At 39.3% G+C, this 22,374-nt stretch overlaps 1 protein-coding gene across 1 annotated transcript; it reads left to right on the top strand.

The window, feature by feature from the left end:
- The first annotated feature begins 3,156 nt into the window (after positions 1-3,156).
- Positions 3,157-18,765, top strand: LOC307263237 (homeobox protein Dlx4a-like). Its single transcript, XM_080044347.1, has 3 exons — positions 3,157-3,948; positions 7,929-8,125; positions 16,361-18,765. Exons 1-3 carry the CDS (start codon positions 3,621-3,623, stop codon positions 16,604-16,606), a joined length of 771 nt encoding a protein of 256 aa, XP_079900473.1. The 5' UTR covers positions 3,157-3,620; the 3' UTR covers positions 16,607-18,765.
- Positions 18,766-22,374: the final 3,609 nt, after the last annotated feature.

Genomic DNA, 22,374 nt, shown 5'->3' with positions numbered 1-22,374 from the left:
CTGCACACTAATTAAGCTGTCAAAACAGTTGGTCGACTTCATCCTGATGGGAGAGGTTGACATCCATTGATTCATTCATACTTCACATTCAATTCGGGCGATTTATTTTATTGGCAAATGGCGCTAAGAATATTGGGAGGGGAGCAGTATTTTTAGAAAATACAATCTCACCTATATTTCTGTGCGCTTGTTTGTGTGTGTGTGTGTGTGTGTGTGTGTGTGTGTGTGTGTGTGTGAGAGAGAGAGTGTGTGCGTGTGTGTGTGTGTGTGTGTGTGTGTGTGTGTGACTGTCTTGTAGGGCCACAGCGGAGCCTTCAAAGAGACCAATCAAAGCCAAGATCAGTGGCCCTGCAGGCGTCTGTGCAGCCCAAATGTTACCCTCCAGCTGGCTGCATGCAGGAGTTATTCTGATCCTTCACTTAAGGCTATGAGTACTAATGCACCACATTAAAAAATACTTCAAAACACAAGTTAAGGTTCTGCATTCAAAACCTTGATTTGGAAGCATATATAGTTACTGTTGTAACTGCTTAGTACACAGTTAGCTCGTTTGGTTCAAAGATTCCAAACCTGGGTCACAGCCCCTTCTTGAGGTCACATGATCAACCATGAGGGGCCGGAGGTGGGGAGAGAAGAAGAAATTCTGCGACACAATTGTTTAGATTTTTCTCAAGTTTCAGACCAAATTGAATGAAAAAATATATACATATTTTTTTGGCTGAAGTATAGAATACTTTCGCCTAGAGTCCACAATCAATGGAAGGGGCCCGATTCGACTACCAATCTCTCATTCGAATAGTCTCAAAATGTGAATTATGAAACAAGGATCATTCTATTAAGGCTATGGGGGTGCTGAATGTCTGATTTTACATGAAATTGCTTGTTTTTTTCCCCAAAAAAATCCTGATACACTCCATATTGTGGTATAAATATCAGCCTATTATATGTTAATAAAAGTTAGTTTTAGAAAATAACTTGTGAGCTTTTGATTAATCTATTTAGTGTGCGTGAATGGTATACTAAGTCAATACAATGCATTCTTAAATCAAGAAGACAAACTGTAATTGGGTGTTTCAGCCCATTTCATCTGGAAAAATGTGAGCCAATGTTGCAAATGAGATCATTGAGCAGGAAGAAAGACAAACGTTAGTCGACTATAGGACATAGGCAAGATTCAACCAATCAGATTTTAACTATTAAGGACACCTTTACTTTCTCCTCTTTGATGCTAACAGCGGATAAACACTTGACAATGGGGCCCAACCACAAACAATGGTTTTAACCATTAAAAATGTATTTTATAACTTATCATATGTTTTAAAGGGAAAAGATTCAACAGTTAAATAGTCATTTTAGTTGTGAGATAAAAGAAGTGCAATTAAAAATACAAGATTTGTCGAACAGTGGAATTGTAATGTTGCAGAACATGCTTAGAACCTTAAAATGACATTAAAGTACAGTATAGCCTTTTGGAGCACCAGCATTCCCACAACATGTCCGCCATGATGGGACCGTTAACGTTCAAAAGTCGTTAGGGCCTAACTGCAACCGCATGGAATTTGAAGCAATAGAGAGCAACGACACAGAAATGGAGACACAAATAATACAGTGTCAGTTATGGGCCTACAGTTAGGCCCCACTGTACGCTATACGCCATGCCCAGGACACACACACACACACACACACACACACACACACACACACACACACACACACACACACACACACACACACACACACACACACACACACACACATACATTGATGGCATCTCTATTGAGCCTATCATATAGGCCTCCTGAAACCTGAGTCTCTCGTCGCGCAGATCGTCCGGATCTGATCATTGGCCTGAAATGTCTTGATCCTCCGTTATTTTGGATGCAGCCTATATTGTAATGTTGAGGTTTGCCGGTTTTAATTTGAAAGCGGGCTCACTACAGTCAAGGATTTCAACCGCAGAGGAGCGTAACGAACACAAGCCAAAATTACAGTGTCCGAGACCTCAGTTTCTGTAGAAGGGCCAAGATTGTTGTAATTGTCCGTCGTGTGGGACCACAGGCGGTGTCCTGAGGATGTGTGTGTGTGTGTGTGTGTGTGTGTGTGTGTGTGTGTGTGTGTGTGTGTGTGTGTGTGTGTGTGTGTGTGTGTGTGTACGATGGTGCAACGTGCAAGACCGGCTTTATCCCAATGTTATCTAAAACAAATAAAAAATAAAAATGTACAGCCAGATGAGAAAGAAAGAAAACGAATTAGAACAATGTGATGTCCTTTAGGGAAATTGGATTCTTGTGGAACAGTGTCTTAACGTGTGTTCAATAAAAAAATAATTTGGATAATAGATTCTGCGGCCTTTCAGCAGCAAATTATGGAGATCGTTTGGTGTGACGCGCCCCTTTCATTGGCCAGTTTTATTTTGGAAAGCCGCTGCCTTGTCTGAGCCAGTATTGTCTTCTTTTTTTATGAAATCATGATTTTTTTAAATGCGCATTCTCTGTTCATGACGCATGACCGCAAAAATGAGACGTATTTTTTATGTTATTTAGGCCTATTTATTTATAATTATTTAGTTGGGCCACTATTGAATTGTACATAATAAACTATAAAAGCCAGATGTTTTAACCGTCTGCCTACAAGTTATTGTATGATGCAGAAGTAGGATGAAGCGAATCAAAGGCCACGGCCCTCATTCACTCCCTCATAGATCACTTAAACTTACTCTTGCATCTGATCATAAAACACGCCGAATATTGTATAAATTATTGGCCCGTTTGTTGGGTTATCTATGTATTTATTCATCCATATTTGTATAGTCAGTCTGCTCCGGTCCTCTTGAATGGCTTTGGGTTGTGTTTAGACACCTATTCAACTCGGTTAATTTTATTTTATAATTTAGTTTTGTCCACAATTTTCACACTTGCCGGATTATATTAAAGTGATTCAAATGGCTCTTGGCTCTTGTAGTCTTCGGCACTAAGGCTCGATGTGCTGTCCGCCAAAAAAAAAAGAAAAGAAGAAGAAGAAACACAGAGAAGCGCCAGATCCAGCGGCGGTGCTGATGAGTGTGACGTGGGGCAGTGCTGCAGCCAATGAGCGCGCGGCGTGCGCAGTGTGGAGGCAGCGAGTGGGCCGTTCAGGGACGCACAGTGCACTCCGCACCTCTCTGCAGCCGCGCGAGGAAACAAGCAGCACACTGGTTACTGTGGACAGAGAGAAGAAGGAAAATAACTCGATACCAAGGATATTACATCATTAATTTTTTCGGCATTTTGTTTTGTTTTTGCTGTTTTTGTTTGTTTGTTTGTTTTTTGTCGCCGAGTGCGTTACGCGTTAATGTCATATTACACGCTCACCGTTGGAGGACCCTTCAGCTGGGATGTAACGCAGGGAAAACCCACATTATAGTCCCCTTTCGTTCAGCAGGAATATAGGGACATCAGTCGAAAGGTTTTCAAAAAAAGTTCCTGTTGTTTTATGGAAAGTGCAAAACTTCTCTGAACGTCTCCTTTTTTTTTCTCTTTTTTTCCCTTGATGGTGGGTTGTGTTACGATGACCCCCGCCTGGAGGTCATAGCTGACCCCTTCTTACCGCTTCCACCGACACACCACTGTCCCTTTACCCCAATGATGACTATGAGCTCTTTATCGGACACTTTGGTCCCGCCTGATCCGTCCAAATCGGCGTTTTTGGAGTTCGGCGGACACGGCGGCCACGGCTACCCGGGACACCAGCAGCCTTCCCCCGGCTTGTCTCACAACCATTACCCGATCCACGGCCTGCACGCCGCGCAGCATGACGGGCCCTTCTCCTCCGGTGCCTCGTCCTACGGCCGCCCGCTGGGATACCCGCCCTACCACAGCCCCGTGAGCGCGCACCATCCCGGAGCCTACCTGCCCTACCAGCACGCAGGCCACGGCGGCGCGCTCGGTCACAGCAGGCTGGATGATGCGGGTAGGTTTGACACAGGATAATTTAACGAGAACAATTTGAAAATTTGCATTCTAATTTTGAACATGGGCCGATAGTCGGATATAACAGTCTTATGAAGACTTATGCCACGGAGGTGTTTCGTTGGAGTTGAGGGCTCCCAAAGAAAAGTAACGCAAACAAAGAAAAGCTCTTGCCTTAAAGGCAAAAGCGTCAGTTTTATTAGGTTATAACATGTAATTTCAATTCAATGGACTTTTACCACACACACATCACATACCAGTAAGTTTTATTTTATTTTATGTACTGCGTCATATAGGCTAGTGCTTAAAATTAGCTTTATTCAAATGATGAGTCCGTGTGTCTTCTTAAATAACGGGACGGCCCAAACGACGTTGAATGTTCCATCACAGAGGACATTAAATGAAACAAGGCTCGCCCAATTTAAGAAGGGAAAAGAAAAATGTTATTCCTCACAGATGTCTTATTAGAGCCCATTATAATCGTCGGGGTGGGCCTATTGTGTAAAGAAAGCACGAAAAATAAGCCACAGTGGAGCACAATAATTGGATCCACACACACGGGTCAGCCACAGTGTACTTTGGGGTTGGACTGGAGATGAGTTGGAGGCCCGCAGAGACCGTGAGCCTCTCCACAAGAAGCAGCCGAGCCCGGCCCTGCGGTGTCCCGCACCGGCCCCGGGAGCTGCACGCGCTCCTAACCCCAAATCCCCCAAACCCCATTATATCCCGAATAACACCCAGACCCGGCTCCCGGCGCACGCACTGAAGGGAGGCTTTTCAATAATAATAATACTAATGTAGGCATATGCTTAACACTGATAGCATTACTCACCGTAATTTGTTTGAAATTGATAAAAACTAAATTAATCAAAACTATTTGGTGCTTCCGATATTTTTAAACTAGCCTACTCATGTCACCTGAGATTTAAATAACAATACTAATAATAATAATAATACTAATACAGGACATCCCACAATTCTCTCTCCCTTTCAATCGTTTATTTTATTGTTGTCTTATGTATAACAATTATTACTAATAAATAAAAAAGGCCCATTGCGAGGACTAATTGCGAGGACTATTGAAGACTTAGAACACAAATTCATTGCACCACTTGAAATAGTATATACACATAATATCGTGTTGCATTTGATAGGTTATGTTTAAAATGTAAAAAGGTTATTTCTAGTGATTATTTCTTCAATGCTATGTTACAATAAAAACATCAAATTTAATCATTTCAAATAAATATTATTATGATATTATGAATACAAGTTATTGCATTTGGAGTGGCGGAGAGGAGCAACCTGCACTTGGGACACTTTACTGAAGTGGCGTGACAACCATCATATATGTTACATGAATGGGTAACAGATGTATAGGGTCACTTTAAATTTGTTCTCTTCTACCCCAAATACATCGTTACATATTGTTCTCAGCACAAACTAAGTGAGAAGTCCAACGTGTAATTTTGTAGATTTGACAAAAGATGAGAGGAAGGACATGAAAAATAACGTAGCCAATCACTATAAAATATACAAACTATTAGTGATAATTGCTCTAAATATTATTATAAAACAGTTTGAGTTTGTATAATAAATACATACAAAAGATGTAGCGGATGTAGATTTTTTTTTTTTTTTAAATAACAAAGAAGTTATTTTATCCCAACTGCCTTCTTCATTGACTTTTGTATGCCATTCTAAATAGGTGAACATACTAATAAGTCTGTGTATTTCCTTAAATCCAAACATTTTCGGGGGACAAAAAAGATGCTCCTCAGACAATAAGACCAACATCAGTTATTTCAACTGGTTTTCTCAGCCCATGTGATGTATCAATCAAATAATTCACCACAAATAAAGCATGTTCGCTGAGGTATCCAACACCCTTCATCCCCTTTAAGCTGTGTTTAAACTTCATGAAACCGTCTGACAAAGAGGATATTATGGTCTGCTGACGTGTTGAATCATCACTTGTGTCAGCTGTAAAAAAAGAAAAAAAAAAATGAAAAAACATGGTGAGATGCACCATGGACGATCACACTCTCTGTATGTTTGATTGGTGCTGAAGATACTTTAAACTCCCAATTACACAATCAGTCTAATTCAGTTTCTCTCAACAGTATAGCAGGTTGTTCATGTGAGGTCAAACGGGGAGTCAGAGCTCTGTGCACTTCTACTGACCAACAAGGAAAGCCCCTTTTATATAGTCTAACATTACATACGTTTCTTTGTCTTGGGGGACTTTTTAAGGAATCAACAATTAATCAAAAGTTGTTCAGACGAAGCCCGTACAACGCAAAACGTGTAATATTTCCTCATATCGGTGTACTAACAACTCTTTATGGTTATTTCTGTATTTCATCACTTTAAAATCAAATGTCCAGTCCAGAGCAAAGCGAGCACCATTGCATCTCATCCCTTCTCTGCGGCTCAGTTACAGATATCCCAAAACGTCTTGTGGGGCCCTGGGGCCTGTCCGCAGCTGTTCTCTCCCATGCCACTGCACACTATAAGCACATGTCATAACAGAGATCAGCGTGGGCGAATAAAACACAGTTATTGTAGCCTTCTCGAATTAAAAAGGAAAGAAAGAAAAGGAAAAAAAAGAAGAAAAGCCCATACGAAGAGGCTAAAGCTGCATTCATCCTTTAACCTGCCTTTCCTGTCTGTCATGTGGGCATTATACAGCCATATCCCAGCATGCTCATCAGGCTATATGTCATTGCAATGAGCTGTTTATGCTGTGTTTTCACTGAGCTAATACCCCTCTTTAATCCACCGACACATGTTCTTCCCACGTATCAGATTGACAAGGATTGCACCAAGTTATCGCACAGAATCCCAACATGTTTTGAAACCCACGTCTATTTGTTTCCATTGTGTGGTTAAATTTGAGATGGTTTCAGGTTACATGCACGGTTTATCTTATTCACTGTAATGTAATGCTTCAGCCCATTTATGGTCGGATATTTAACAAACACACACACACACACACACACACACAAAATGTTTTCTTATCACACGACACGTAGGCCTACAAGTTTTCTGTGAAGGCTGAATATATTGCCACTCTAATGGAGGCCACCTGTATGTTGGATAAAGGCACACGCTGAATTTCTTTGCTTTGCTTTTACACTAAGGCTTTTATTTTCTAAGGTCTTCTGAGGGATCGAAATAAAACACACAAATAGGGAATACAAGCCACCAAAAGCTTTCCTTTTAAAGCTATAGACATGTGATGGTAAAATGTTAACCTTATATCCTCGTGAAACTTTGCCAGTTGATTACTGACATTTAAACAATACTTTTTTTCTATTACAACCTTTTCAGAAATGTTTATATAAATATGCAAATTTGGTAATATCTAACCAATTTTGTGCAAATGTGCATCTTTTTAAAAACCTAAGTCTAGATGTGGGATAAGGCCAGAGATAAAATCTATATTTTTTACAACATTTTTAACAGAACAGATTTTTGGATGACGCCTTTTTATTTTATATATTAAAAGAATACTTTGTACAGGTATTAAAATGTTTTGAGGATAATGTCTCATAAGTCAGACATTTAACAACATATGAGCACATCCTTCAGAATAATGCTAAGAATGACTATGTAATGTATGTTGATGTAAGTGCTTGAGAAGTTGATATGTTTGAAGTATTGGAGAAAAAAACTAATGTTGAGATAATGGCCATTACAGATGGGTTGTATAGGAGAAATATACAGACGCAACTTTTATTCATACTAGTATGACAGAGAACACGTTACAGAGATATGACAAAACTTTATAAAGCAGGATATTAAAAAAAAAATCGTTTTTAATTTTGGTGTCTTGTTGGTGGACGTGTAAGATGAAACGCTGAGACTGGTGGTGCCCTTGGTACAGATGGTCGGTGTGTGTCGGGTGCCTTGTATTTATCTTTTGGGGGCGTTAATAAAATCAAACCCTCTGCTCTGCTCCCTCCTCTCTCCCCCCAGAACACGAGAAGCCCACAGCGGTGATAGAGAACGGGGAGGTGAGGCTGAACGGGAAGGGTAAGAAGATCAGGAAGCCTCGCACCATCTACTCCAGCCTGCAGCTCCAGGCCCTCAACCAGCGCTTCCAACAAACCCAGTACCTCGCCCTGCCCGAGAGGGCCGATCTGGCGGCCAAACTGGGCCTCACGCAGACCCAGGTACGGCAGTGGATGACACACACACATAGCACACACACGCGCGCATACACACACACACACACACACACACACACACACACACTCGCACACACACATTCATTGACATAATGCATTTCCTACCCCTTTACCCTGAACCTTAATCATCAAAACTAAATGCCTAACCCCAACTATTAACACTAACGCTAACATAAACCTGATTCATACCTGAACCTTAAAACCTAGTGTTTACCCTCAAGAAGCCCTTTAAAGGCCTGTCTTAAAGGGAGAACTGGACAAAATGTCCTCACTTTCCAAAAATGTCCTCCCTCCTAATGTCTAAAACTCAAATTGGTACTCACAGAAATAGTTGTACAAGTACACACACACTGAGATATAGACACATAATATGCCACCTGCACTCTTTCCCATTCAGGCTTAAAATACTTTTCCAAAAGAACCTAATTTAACCATAAATATATTTCCATATTGACACAAGCACACAATGTCTGATAATTAAGGATTGATTTATACTAAAATGAGGATTTCCAAAGAAATGCTTAAATGGCTTAAGGGGAAAACTTGACTGTCTTTTGGATGACACAATTCCGAAGAAATTTGAAGGTGAACAAAGAGTTGGCTCCTTTTTCTCTCTAATTATTAAGGGCGTGTGTGTCCATCACCTCACCCTAATTTCACGCATGATGAATATCACACCGTTAGGGAGTCGACACCGGTACGGCAGCCACACATCATTCACAGGTACAGGCGGTCGGGCCAGTAAAAAACTCAAAAAAAAACAGGCACTGGTACATTCTTGAACAGGTGTCACTGTACGTTCCTCTATGTGTAATTACCGATTGGCATGCGCTGGATGTACTAGAATTGCGTGTGAGGTTGATTAATAAATGGTCAATACAAAAGGGAGACAAAAGAGACAAACCCCAGAAGAAAAGACAACTTGTTCTAAAAAATAAGGGCTGGAGCTCTTGTACGTATACATGTGTTTGCGTGATATCTGCGCACGTTCTGGGTTGTGCTGTGGAACAAAAACATTTTTATAATGTCTTGCCACTGCTCATCTTTCTCACTCAATAGTTTTTTATTTGTGTGTTTTGAAAGAGAATGAGCGCACATGTGCAATTGCAGGCAAATAAAAGCCTAATGGCAGCCATTTTGTCTGTCACATGAAGTCAGCAAAACCGGCGTTGGATGCTGCAATTATTAAAAAAAAAAATTGCCTCTTGTTTTACCAGTATTAACATCCTGGAATTCACAGTGCCATTTAGCTAAATGTGCCACACTCAATTGATAATAGACAACAGTAGTTCTTAGAGCGTTTATCTGTTTGATCTAAGCTCTGATATTTGCTGTTTCTGTCTGTGACACTCACAGTCTGGGAACAAACCCCATGATAAACAAGACGGATTGATGCTGCACTTTGAAATATTTTAATTTGGTCCTAACTATATCTAGATAACCATTATGTGGATAACAAAGTAAGTGTTATCAAATACTACATTAACAGAGTGTTTAAGGACACTGCTGAAATTGAGGGATAACTCTGACTTTACTGAGCATCTGGTTTCTCTTAAATACGATATATTGTGAAATAACTATTTAACTAAATATTGTGCAATTATTAAATACAAGAAGATAAACACAGTAGGCTAGGCCTAGTTTAGAGTGGTGTAGTAAATACAGAATACCAAAAGTTGAGTGTTATGGCAATAATATAACTATTGAAGTTTTATTATAATTAAATCATTATTTAATTACACTCTTTCATTAGGCAATCCTATGGAAATAAAAGAGGGAAAATGCAGTAGGCTACCTATACCCAAAACATATCTGTACCCAAAGATCAGCTTTCTTGCCCATTTGAACTAATGTGTTTAATTAATATCATTTATAATTTACAGCAACATGCCAATACAGTATTTACAGTCCTTAGTTTAGGAATCCCATGTGTCTTTGCTTTGCCAGGTATCATGTGAAAATGTAATCTAAAAGAACCTTAACCTCACCAATCACATTCATTCCAGCATTGTACTGATATCTGCTAAACTTGACCATTGGCACAAGCTAAGCTAAAAGGTTTTTTTCTACATCATGATTGGATTTAGCTATACTGCCTCATTGAACTGAATGGAATGGAATAGAAAAGAATAATAATAAAAATTGTTAAACTAGTTAGTTTTTACTTTCAAAGAACAGCCAGGGAAAAATAATGGGTGAATTTGTTTGCAGGCTTGTGGCTGTGAAATAAAATGGCTTGTTGACACATTTTTAAAGGCCCATATACTAATCTGTGGAGCATGATGAAATATACCTGTGGTTAAGGTGACAATTGAGAATCTTGCACTGGGGAAACACCATATGGTTTGCATGCTGACACCTCAATTAAAATAGGATACACACACAGGAGTGTGCGTGCACGTGTGTGTTAGTACATGAGTGAGTATACATAAGCAACTGATGTCATTGGATGAACTGTTCTGCTCTCGTTTGAATTAACCACCGCAGCTATGTTAACACACACTGGGAGTAGGAAATTATCTGTTCATTTTGCCTTGTCTGTTCTGTTGTATTGTTTTTTTTAATGTGGTCGGCTGCAAGTCATACTCACGTGCACGATTACCAGGGAGGCCATTTTATTCTTAACCTTTCTCTGTTTTCTATGAGGTGTTTTGGATGAGAGAAAGTGGGCTTTGACTGATTGCATAGTCTTTGCAGTACGCTAGAGTTTGTTGATACTAGAGAGTGCAATTAAAGGATATCTCTGGTTGTAGCTTGAGGAATGCAGACACATTTCTGTGGGCTTGGAATAACCGTGTGCTTCTTTTCTGTGAGTGCTTTGGTAGTGTCAAAAGTGAGACCTTTTTTAGACAAAGCAAAGCCACAAAGGGGTTCCCTTCCAGTTTTTTTCTGGGTTGACATTGTTACTTGGAAGTGGTGACCGTGAATTGTCAAGCAACCAGCAGAGACTCCTGAAAGTCACTGGCTTGACCAAAAGTGGATGTAGGACCGGGATTCCGTGTTGAATTGGGTCAGATAAGATAATTGACTAATGTGGTATATTCTAGGTTTTCCCAATTGTTATTGTACTGAATGTAGCATATTCTGACCTGACTACTGATGTTTGTTGCCACCACTGGAAAACCGCCACTTAATGCAATGTCCCCTTATACATATGTTTTAAAAGTAAGTATTTGTCTTTTTTGACTGTTTTTAAAAGAGTAATCTTGTTGTCATGTCACTACCAAGTACATGAGAAAATTGTATTTCTTTTTTCTTGAAAACAATAACAATTTGGTATTTTTACATTTGAAGAACAGCCATTTTCCTTTTACATTCGGACTCAATGCAGTAGAGCTCAATCTAACATTATTATTGTTGTAAAAATGGACATAAGAAAAAAAACATATTACATTTAAAATACAACACTGTGTTTTTCCTATGGTGATGACAAAGTCAATAGATGGAGACACAAAGCGGCTTTTGTTAAAACTGGCCATCCTGTTGCTCTTGGTCGGTCGTAAGTAGCCTGGTGTGCGTGTGTAATTCGACATCACAATCACATACAGTATGTACTGAGCACATTTTAACCCATTTCTTTTCATGCATGGGCGTAATACTCACACTCACACACACACACACACACACACGCATGTATTGAAACGTATGCAGTGCATTTTCATACACATATACGGATGGAAACATAAACAGAAACACACTTTTAGATAGCAATCGTACTCCACATCTCTATCCTGCCTCAATGTCATTAGGCCAGCAGCCAACCGCTGACCACTTTCCATCTAAATCTCTAATGTTCCCAGACGCAGCTGAGAAATGGCACGTAGCATAGTCTTACATTCTTTCTTGAAACTCTCTCTCTCTCTCACACACACACACATACACACAAACACACGCACACACACACACACACACACACACACACACACACACACACACACACACACACACACACGCACACACGCACAGCTTAGACCAACCACCAAATGGAAGCCTTTTATTCCTGAAAAGATCCCTCATGGTACACCACAGATCATCTTTTCCGTGCACCATATTCAAGAATAATGCTGCTGCCACACACTGCAAGGTTTGGTTTTATATTTTGTGTTCACACACACACACACACACACACACACACACACACACACACACACACACACACATAGCATTCATGCACACGCACACTTCAGTGGCACCTGGCCTGCCTCTCAGCCACCTTCCTCTGCTAATGTCGGTGTCATTAGTCGCGCTCTTAGGGAAGCTGTCAACTTCATGTTGCTGCTGAAATATGAAACCAATAATTACAGCAGAAATCCTCTCACTGAGGCTGCATTAACTTAACATGCTGATGATTGACTCCTGGGCTCATAAGCTATGCTCCATTCACTCACTGTAGGTTTTAATCTGCAGGCTACACCACTGTGCTGTACCACTCCAAGTAATTAGAATACGGCAGGCACTACTTGCTTTGGTGGCTGTCATTTTTTATAACATTACTCTATAGACTCTGCAGGTGAATAGGGTACAATGTTTAATGTGTACATATCATCAAGGAACTTTACCAGTTGAAAAATTACTTTAAAGCAATCTTTTTTTTTACTACCATTATTTTCTGAAATGAATGACTAAATATGCAAATATAGCAACTGTATAGCTAGAAAATGATGCATGAATTTGCTTCTCTAAAAATAAAAATCTAGATGGTGGATAACGCCAGAGTAAAAATCGTTATTGAATTTTCTCAACATATTAGAGACCGATTTGGGATTCAGCCTTTTTTCATATTAATAAATAAAAAAATACTATGCTAAAAAAATCTATTTTCAGTTGGTTTTTAAAGAGAAAATGTTATCATAAATCTGAAAATTAACAACATTTGAATAAATCCTTCTGTAAGAACCTTTAGAATAGCGTTCAAAACTATTATGGAAAGTTTAGTTGATGTAAATGCTTTAGAAGTTGAGATTTTTGGAACACTGAAAAAAATAAACCTTGAGATATAGGCCGTTAAAGATGGTTGTATAGGAGTCATGCAGTATAGACAGAATCAGAAAAAGTTTATTCAAATTAACGTCTAAATGTTTATTTTGTACCTTTTCTTTATAAAAGTACGAGATAAGAGAAGCAAAACTACAAGTTAATTTCTGAACAACAGCATTGTGTGGCGAAATGATATTGTAGATTTATAGAGTGATAGTTTAACTTTATGAATTTACCACAATCCATGCTAACTTCCCCGCAGGCTGTGATTTACGTCAGCACGTAGACTGGAACAATAGAAAACAAATGAATGTGAAATTTCAATCTGCATGACTTCTTAGCGCTTTATTGCTGAAAGCTGTGTGCCTTTTTGATTATCGGTTAAAGGGATAATTTCGTTTTCTCCACATATTTAGGGATTTAATTAGACCAGTCTGAAATTAGATTTTTTATTAGAAATAAAAAAAATCTCCCATAAACCACTTCAACCATCTTCATAAATAGCCATAAAAAAATCCCATGGTAATAATTCCCAGGACTGTCAGTGTGGAGGAGAAAAGAATATGGGAGCGCCATGAGTGTTTTCTATTCTCTTTCTAGCTCTTTTATCTTTCTCTGCCCTGTGTTGCCAGCCAGAGGTTTGTCTCCATGCAACACCAGTCATTTGGGCGTTCATTTTTCCCTCTACGCCGCACTTACAACCGGTTTATGATGATTCATTCTTTCATCCTGCTAAGCTTGACAGGTGAGCCAGGCATATTTGTGTGATTTAATGCTCAATTAGCCAGCGCCCTGGAAACAGAGGACATGCTAATTATATCAACGACAACACAGGAAAAATCATCTTTAACCACACAGAAATTATTGAATGAAGTGGTGATCGTCGAAAAAATAAAATAATCCAGTGTTTAAGCACAGACTAGGCTCTGTAACGGGCATGTTACTAGCTACGGTGGGCCCCCTTTGTTTACATACCCTTTGTATACATACCCATTTAAAGAGCCTAGGCTGTGTGGGCGACTGTGGCTCAGGTGGTAGAGCGGGTCGGCCGATGATCAAAGGGTTGGAGGTTCGATCCCCGCCCTGCCACTTCTGTCATAGTTGTTGTGTCCTTGGGCAAGACACTTCACCCACCTTGCCTCGTGTGAATGTCGATAGTTAGCCTGCTATCGGTGTATGAGTGTGTGAATGGTAATGTGTAAATGGGAACAGGTCTCCCTTGCAAAAGAGTCTTCGGACTCAATGGGATATACCTGTATAAATAAAGGTTGAAAAAAAACAAAAAAAAAAACAGTACATTTTCTTTCAGTGCGCACACAGTACAGACAGGTAGCAGATTGTGAGGAGATATTTAGTGATTTTGACAACACGCATTCTCCAGAATCGCGGACCCCACCTATAACTACTGGTAGCGTTTGCTAACATTTCTGGCAGAGACGTCAGAACTGGTAGTTTAAAAAGGGCTACGAGGAACTTTTCAATATTTCTAAAATAGTCAAATGTTTTCTCTGATGATCATAAAGTACCTGTAACAGCAAACAAGACCATCAGTTCAAAGAATGCGTTGTAAAGTTTTTCTTAATAGCTTTGTCATGGTTACACTCACCAAGGAACAACAGCTGGGGTAGTACAAACAGTACTGCTCTTGTCCAAAGGGGGTGCAAGAAAATAACACAAACTGAAAGTTCCTCGGAGCACCCATAAGCTAACATTACCAGCAAATACTTAAAATTTTAGCCTGACTTACTGGCAGTGAGATACCAGCCGAGATGTTACTTAAACACAAGATGTTGCTTATAAAGCAATCAGCTGAATCAACGCCTGAAGAAGAGATCATTTGGGAGAGGTTACATTTTATCAATCAGTGACTACACCTTGAGGTTTTCAGGCACATGTAGGTTGTTGGTTAAGACTGCATTATTAACTGTACATTCCCTCATATTTTGTTGTTTTCGAACGTTACTTTTTAAAATTAATGCTGTCAATGCCTTTTTGTCACAAATTAAATTAATGAATTATTACTATATCAACAGTCACCTTTGCTTTGACAATTTTAACTGTGTGAAAAGAGCTATTAAACGAACACAGTGTGTCATTGGGTATGTTACTGGGGCAGTGTCGATGGTTATGCCACAGTCACATAATTATAGGCACACCTACCGTGATGGTATTTCTGTCTTTTGTGTAAATGCATGGCTTGGTTGGCTTGAACATTTTATTTAATTGCATACTAATGTTAGGTTCCGTTATTGCATCACTATCTTTTATTGCACTTCTGGAAGGTCAGCATTTGGTTGGTACGCAATAATTAGTATAGTTTATTGTCTTTTTGTCTTTTGACATTTTAATACTTAATTTAGGTTGTTGTGGTATATTATTACTTAGATACAATGACTCTGTTGTTAAGGTTTCATTGAAGAAAGATTCACACACTTGCTGGCTAAAATACTGTTTTCTCGTTATGTTTCATTTCAGCCAAACATTAGGAATAATATGGCTAAATATGCCTTCAATAAGAATCTATCTTTCACTCACCCACCAATATGTATTTTTTCAATAAGCAGATATTAAGTGAACAATATTGACAGACACTTAAGAAAATGGTGTGAAAATCAGTTGATACAATCCGTTACCTGTCCGTACTGTGTGTGCACTGAAAGAAAAACTGTTTTAATACACAGACAAGTTCTGTAAACAGGTGTGTTGCTATCTACAGTGGGCCCCCTTTATTTACATACCAGTTTACAGGGCCTAGGCTGTGTATCAACACCAGATTTATTTTTTCAGCATGGACACACAATACGGACAGGTAGCGGATCGTTAGGAGATATTCACTTAGATATTATAGATATAGATATTCACACATTTAGACAAAAAGTGGTTTGGACAACAAGCATTCTCCAGAATCGCTGATTCCACCTTTAATGCAACAGGTCAGGCAGCTAAATCAACAAAGAAGGGCTCCTTATTTAGGATTGTAGAAGGGACATTTTTTCAATCATTAGCTACACTGAAACTTTCGGACACATGCAGGCTGTTGAATAAGACTGCATTATTAATTAAACATTTTATCATAGTTTAATTATCAAACGTTACTTTTTTATTGTTGTTCTAAACATGGGAAACAAATATTGAAGGAGCATCTCAGCAGTTTTTTTTGGATCAACTATTTTTAGCTATACTGCCTCATTGAACAAAATGTACCCATCTATTAACTCTTTTCCTTTCCCCTTTGTCATCCAGGTGAAAATATGGTTCCAGAACAAACGATCCAAATTCAAGAAGATAATGAAGAACGGGCCCTGTGGACCTGAGGGAGACCACCTGGGCCCCCCACCTCAGTCCTCCTCCTCCCCATGCTCTCTGTGGGACATCAGCATGGCCGCCAAGGGTGCCCCGGTGCATTCTGGGGGATACATGAACAATTTTGGTCACTGGTACCCCGCAGGACACCAGCAGGACTCCATGCCCAGGACTCAGATGATGTGACGGACAAAAAAGGGACACACACAACACTTCCAGGGACAAATGACGGATTTTATTCCAGCGTGTCGACTGGAGCTGTCATAGGGACACGGACATTGTTAGGAGTTCTGGGCGACTCTGGAGGCAGAAATAATAGAACTGGCAGAGATTGACTGCAGTTTAATACATTGTTCCTTCAGGTTTAAAATGAAAAGGGGGACATATGAGACATATAACATTATAGAAAGTACAGACAGCTACTGAGATATTGAAAAATTGTTTCCAAAATATAACTTGGTTCCTGGTACTTAATGTAATGTGGCTACCATTACCTTATACCAGTTAGCTAATTGCAAACTGTTTATTTGATTCCACCTTTAAAAACTTAAAATGAGACTGTGTTACTTTTACCCAACTGAATTAGCAATAATTACAGCAAGAAAGTCAGACTCAATAATGTAATTTATGCAACAATATCTATCCAAATTTTGGAATTGCCGGGGTCAGACTGCACATTTTATTTGTTGGTAACGATGGTAACTGTCTGAGATTAGGTGTTTATAGAGTAATAAAAATGTATGCCGTGACTTGGCAGAAAGCTGTTACTGTCTCATGTTCTGAAAAGCCTACAAACATTTACCTTAGGGTTGCACAAAGAGAATAGTATGGGTTTCTCCAAAGAGAACTTGAAGTAGAATTAAGGAACATTTTTAGCCTGAAAACTAAATTTAGCTTGCTAGCTAGCCACCAGAGTGTATTTTCTGAATCAGACTGTGAAATCCATTATGCTAATGTTAGCTACAGTATATCATTGTGATACTGATCCGTTGTACCAACAACTTCATTCCTCTCTGGATTCGCCATGTTTGTTCTTAGCGCTCCGTGCTCCTATTGGTCAACATCACAAATATGACGGAAAAAGTTGTGGAAGGCAACAAAAACAACAACAAATATTCTAGCATGCTAGTCTTTCTCTCAATGCATGCAGATCTGATGACGTCGTGGGGTTTCCCAGATTAACTTCGGCCACAACACAAGAAACAATTGTTCTTGGCATGACCCAAAACCTACCACTGCCAAATCTGGCTATAACCGAGCAGATATTGTGTAGTGTCACCCTGGCATACGGCTTCAGTAGCAACCCCTGACTGAATGAAGCAATGCTTTGGTAGCTTGCTTATAAATTCAACTTGTTAGAGGAAGAGCGAGTGTTATTTCTTGTCTCAAAGGTGAACACAGTCTGACTTTAAGAGACAGCCTGTGAAGTTATCTCTGCCTCCAGAGGAGCTCGGCCTACAGAGACTTATTTGATAAAGCTGCAACTCAAAACTAATGCCAGCTGGGTATCTGTTTCTGGACATTTCAGGGTTTTTTCATTCTTTTCAGAGGTTTATGGTAAGAAGGGGCAGGTACATGTAGGGAGGGTTCTTCATAGTTGTTCTTTAAGGAACTTTACTGATCCAAAGGACCCATTGGTTTGTTAACATTAAAAAAACTGATCCGATTAAAGAAAAGATAAAAAAAAAAAATTATTCTGACCAATGGGTGTATATTTGATTAATTCTGGCAGGGTGTAGGCTGTACTATAAGGGTTCTGTGTAGTAACTTTCAAAATAGCCATTATGAAACTGTTTATTACAGTACTGATAGGGGCTCTGACAAGATACATGAACATGCAACCATTTCATGGTGTTGTAGCGGTATTTTTATAAACCTTTCGAAAACATATGGGAAACAGGCACTGAATGGAAATCTGCAACTTCTTTGTATGATTTAAATTTAGATATACGTGTATATATTTGTCATTTTAATTAAAAGATCTGAACAAGTTAAAAGATGAAGGACATATGAAATAATAATTAGACTGAATTTGTCATTCACACACATTTGTCAAGTGACCAAATTCAACAAAGTGGGCCTGGTACTTTGCCATTCACAATAACGGCTTTGATTTAGGTACGTTTTTTTTCAATGTTCTGATGGATTTTTAGTGATGGCTGAAATGTTTCATCCCAACTCTCTCTCTGTTTTTTTGCCACTCCTCTCTTGAGACCTTCTGAAATGGGAATAGTCCTCTTGACCTGCAGTTTACAGTCATATATACAAGCCATGATCCGTTGACCTCGAACTCACTCAACAACCTCTTAAAATACGCCTATAATATTAATATTTTGCCGATAATGTATTGGCCCAGGGGTCAGGATACACTTATGTTATTTGAAATAAATCAAATTCAGTGATCATCGCCAACCTGTTTGATTTTGTTTATTTTACTAACATCCCAACAGTGTGAGGAATTAGTTTTTTTTGCACCTTTAGCAGATAATATCACATGGAGGCTTCGGTAATGTATTGCTAAAATAACATAATTTTTCCCTTCCTCAGTCTATGGTCTTCTGTGTGCCCCATGTGGCCCGGAGCCATTTTCTCTCAGAGTCGTAAATCAGTCGAAGCGGGTCACGTCTATTCGCCCCGCAAACATCTGGAAAAGCGAAAAGAGTCGTCAAACATCGTCAATGATTTTATAAAATGACCGCGTCAATTATAGGTAATTTTGGACACAGCTTGTTAAATAAAGCTTTCACTCTGACGGTGTAATTATCTGTAATTGTCAGTCGAGGGAATATCCTGCCGCCTCGGGCCCTAGAAGGAAAAGGCCTATAGGAAGTAGTGGATTACATCAAACTGGATCACTGAGAGCTAATCCTTTCACAACAAATTGATCTGCTGAATGGACATTGCAAAACTGCATTAACATATAGGTATTGTGTATGTTTGATTTCATCTTGGATTAACTTTTAATACTTTGGAGGTTATGTAACAGAGCAGGAATTTTTAGCTCATTTTCTCATGTACTTTTTCTGTTTTAGTTTAGTTTAGTTTTTTATTTCAAGGACAAAAGGGAAAGTATTACAATCTTCTTTTCCATGAGTGAATAACCCACGGGGTCAGGTCACTGTTTTGACTGGTCAGATGGACTGGAAGGAAAGAAAAAGGAAACTGACCAAATTGCCTTCAGGTGCGGTTTAACGTAAGAACAAAAGGCCATGGTGATATGACAGGTGTGTGTCTTGAGAGAGAGAGAGAGTGTGCATGTGTGTGTGTGTGTGTGTGTGTGTGTGTGTGTGTGTGTGTGTGTGTGTGTGTGTGTGTGTGTGTGTGTGATTCAAAGAAAGTTGACACTGAGTGTTTTTTTCCTGGCGTTGAGAGGCATTGTTGCACCGTCACACACACTATGGATGGAAAGGTCTTCACACTTCAGACCAGACCCAGAGGTGTGAAGTCATCCCTTTAGTCATGTCTTATTTTAGAGCTCACGGTTTGTCTGCAGGTTCAACAACAACACACTCATGGAAGCAGTGCAGCTGGCGATAGGGCTAATAAAAATTAATGAACTGTGTAGCTGCTCTGTTAAGGCCTGCTAGCTCATAGGCTCACACTCTGGTCAGGGTTAAACATTATGTCATTCAAACTGGTATGTCAGGTCCTGAACTTAAAGTGAAATGACTTATAAATAAATATAAATATAAATATATATATTGTAAATACAGTATATTGCATTCAAAACATATCAGCAGTAAAAGTCTGGTCTGTTAAATCAACAGCAATGCATCAGATCAGATGAGGTTAGAACCACGCATCTCTAAAAAGTCTACTTTTCTTGAGTTATAATAGTCACAAAGAATTTCCCATGTAATCCAATTGTATATAGCCCACATAGGATGATTTTCTCTACCAATAAAGGAACTCTTCATCCGAAAGTTTATCAAGAAAATTTGAAATCACCCAATTCTGATTCCGTTACAGGATGTTCACTGGACAGGAAGGGTTAAAAAAATAATTAATCATGATGTAAATTGTTAATAGCTAGAGGGTGCAGTTAATTAAAGGGCAACTGCAGTTTATTTCTAATCCGCACTCCTCACCGTCGCAAGTGGCCAATGGCACTGGTGGAGGCATTTCAAGTCACAAAGTCTAAGGAAATTGTTACGCTTTTTTCCAGCAAACTGAAACGATTTAGCCTACAGTGCAGAGTCCTTAGGCTAAAGTAGCAAATCGTGTGGAAATATTCACTTATTAAAAAGGGATTTTGACAACAAGCGTCCTCCAGAATGGCTGACTGCACCTTTAATACATGGATTAATGACGCTGTACAGTGCGGGCTGTTTCTATTGGTCTGTACCTGAATGTGAAGAGGTTTTGGGTAATAACAGTGTAACACTTTCAGCACCGTTGGCCTCGCATGAGACACTTTCTTCCTCTTCCTCTTAAATGGAGTGGAGACAGTTGACTGCAGTCTAGTTAAAGGGAAACACATGTTGGGGAACCTGAGCATTCTTTGCCACGATACCAGTCAATCACGGGAAATAAAATAAAACATATTTACATTATTTTGGGTCAAGACAATGTTGCTGAAATTAATTTTGGACATTTTCCTCTCGTCTTTTTATACACACTACGCAAAAGCCAGTCCCTGTAACTTATTTTGTCTGTTACTTTCATGCTGCATCCTGTTGCCTCTGGCAGAGTTCACGCCAAAGAGGGTTGTTTTTTTATGGAATACTTTGCTTCACAGAGTTCAGACACTTTGTATTTTAGTCCTAATGAATTGATGGCAACCCGTCGGGGGCTGTGGGAACATGGCAACACAACACCGCCCCACTGGAAAGAGGGCAAAAGAGGAAGACAACAACAAAAAAACAGAGAAAGCAAAGGGCCTCACACGCTCACACACACACACACACTTGTGCATGCAAATACTTACTCACAAGCACGCGCGCACGCACGCACGCACACACACACACACACACACACACACATCTGCCTACAGAGAAGTTGAGGAGAAAGTGAGAAAGTATTTGTGAACTGATTAGACAGGAGGAAGGATTAAACAGATAACTGCCTGAACATACACAAGGCATTCAATAATTCTATTAAAATAATCTCTAGACATATAGTATTATGCTTACCATGAAAACAAAATATGTACAGTATAACTTTCGGACCTTTTCTCATGATGATTTCTCCCCTCCAATTAAAAGTATAGCAGCAGACCCGGGTTCGATTCCCACCCGCGGTCGTTCTCTGCATGTCACTCCCCTCTCTGCCCCATTTCAACTCTGTCTCTCTGCACTGTCAATAAAAAGCATAAAAAAATGCCTAAAAAATATCTTAAAAAAAATTCAAGTATAGAATTTGAATGTGCAAATACGTTTTATTTAAAAGTTATATTTGCAAAAATCAAAACAATAATTTTTTTTTTTATTTTTTTATCTGCGCCAGATTATGGAAACAACCTGGAAAGTTGAACTCGTTAGCCTGTCCTCTGTCTACCCAAAGACTCAGTATTGTTGGTCCATAGAACCGGCCATAAATAGGTTTTAATATTCCTATCTTCCAAACATTCATCTTCATATTGTCCTGTATGTGTGACCTCCATTGTAAATTAATAAATGGTTCACAATCACACAATTTCCTGTCAAACCGATAGGGGGTGATAGAGGCAGAATTATAATCTAGTCACTTTGTTAATGTACTTACCAGCAGTCAATAACAATAATTGAAAATGCTATAAATAATATAACAAATCAAAAGTCAAATGAATGCAAACTAGACCCGCAGCAGAATATGAATGAATGGTCCGCTGTCACAACAATCCCAGTTTTAGTTCTTAGGCGTGTCACATCTTGCGTTAGCGCCCGATCACACAGAAATATTTGATAACTGATTCCACTGCCTACAGCAATTTCAATATTTTCTTATGTCTAATCTTGATGTATTTCTAATGCCCA

The sequence above is a fragment of the Ammodytes marinus genome, assembly GCF_949987685.1.
Source record: "Ammodytes marinus genome assembly, chromosome: 16".
NCBI classification, from domain to species: domain Eukaryota; kingdom Metazoa; phylum Chordata; class Actinopteri; order Uranoscopiformes; family Ammodytidae; genus Ammodytes; species Ammodytes marinus.
The sequence above is the reverse complement of the archived record's forward strand: the minus strand, read 5'-3'. Positions and strand labels throughout refer to the sequence as shown.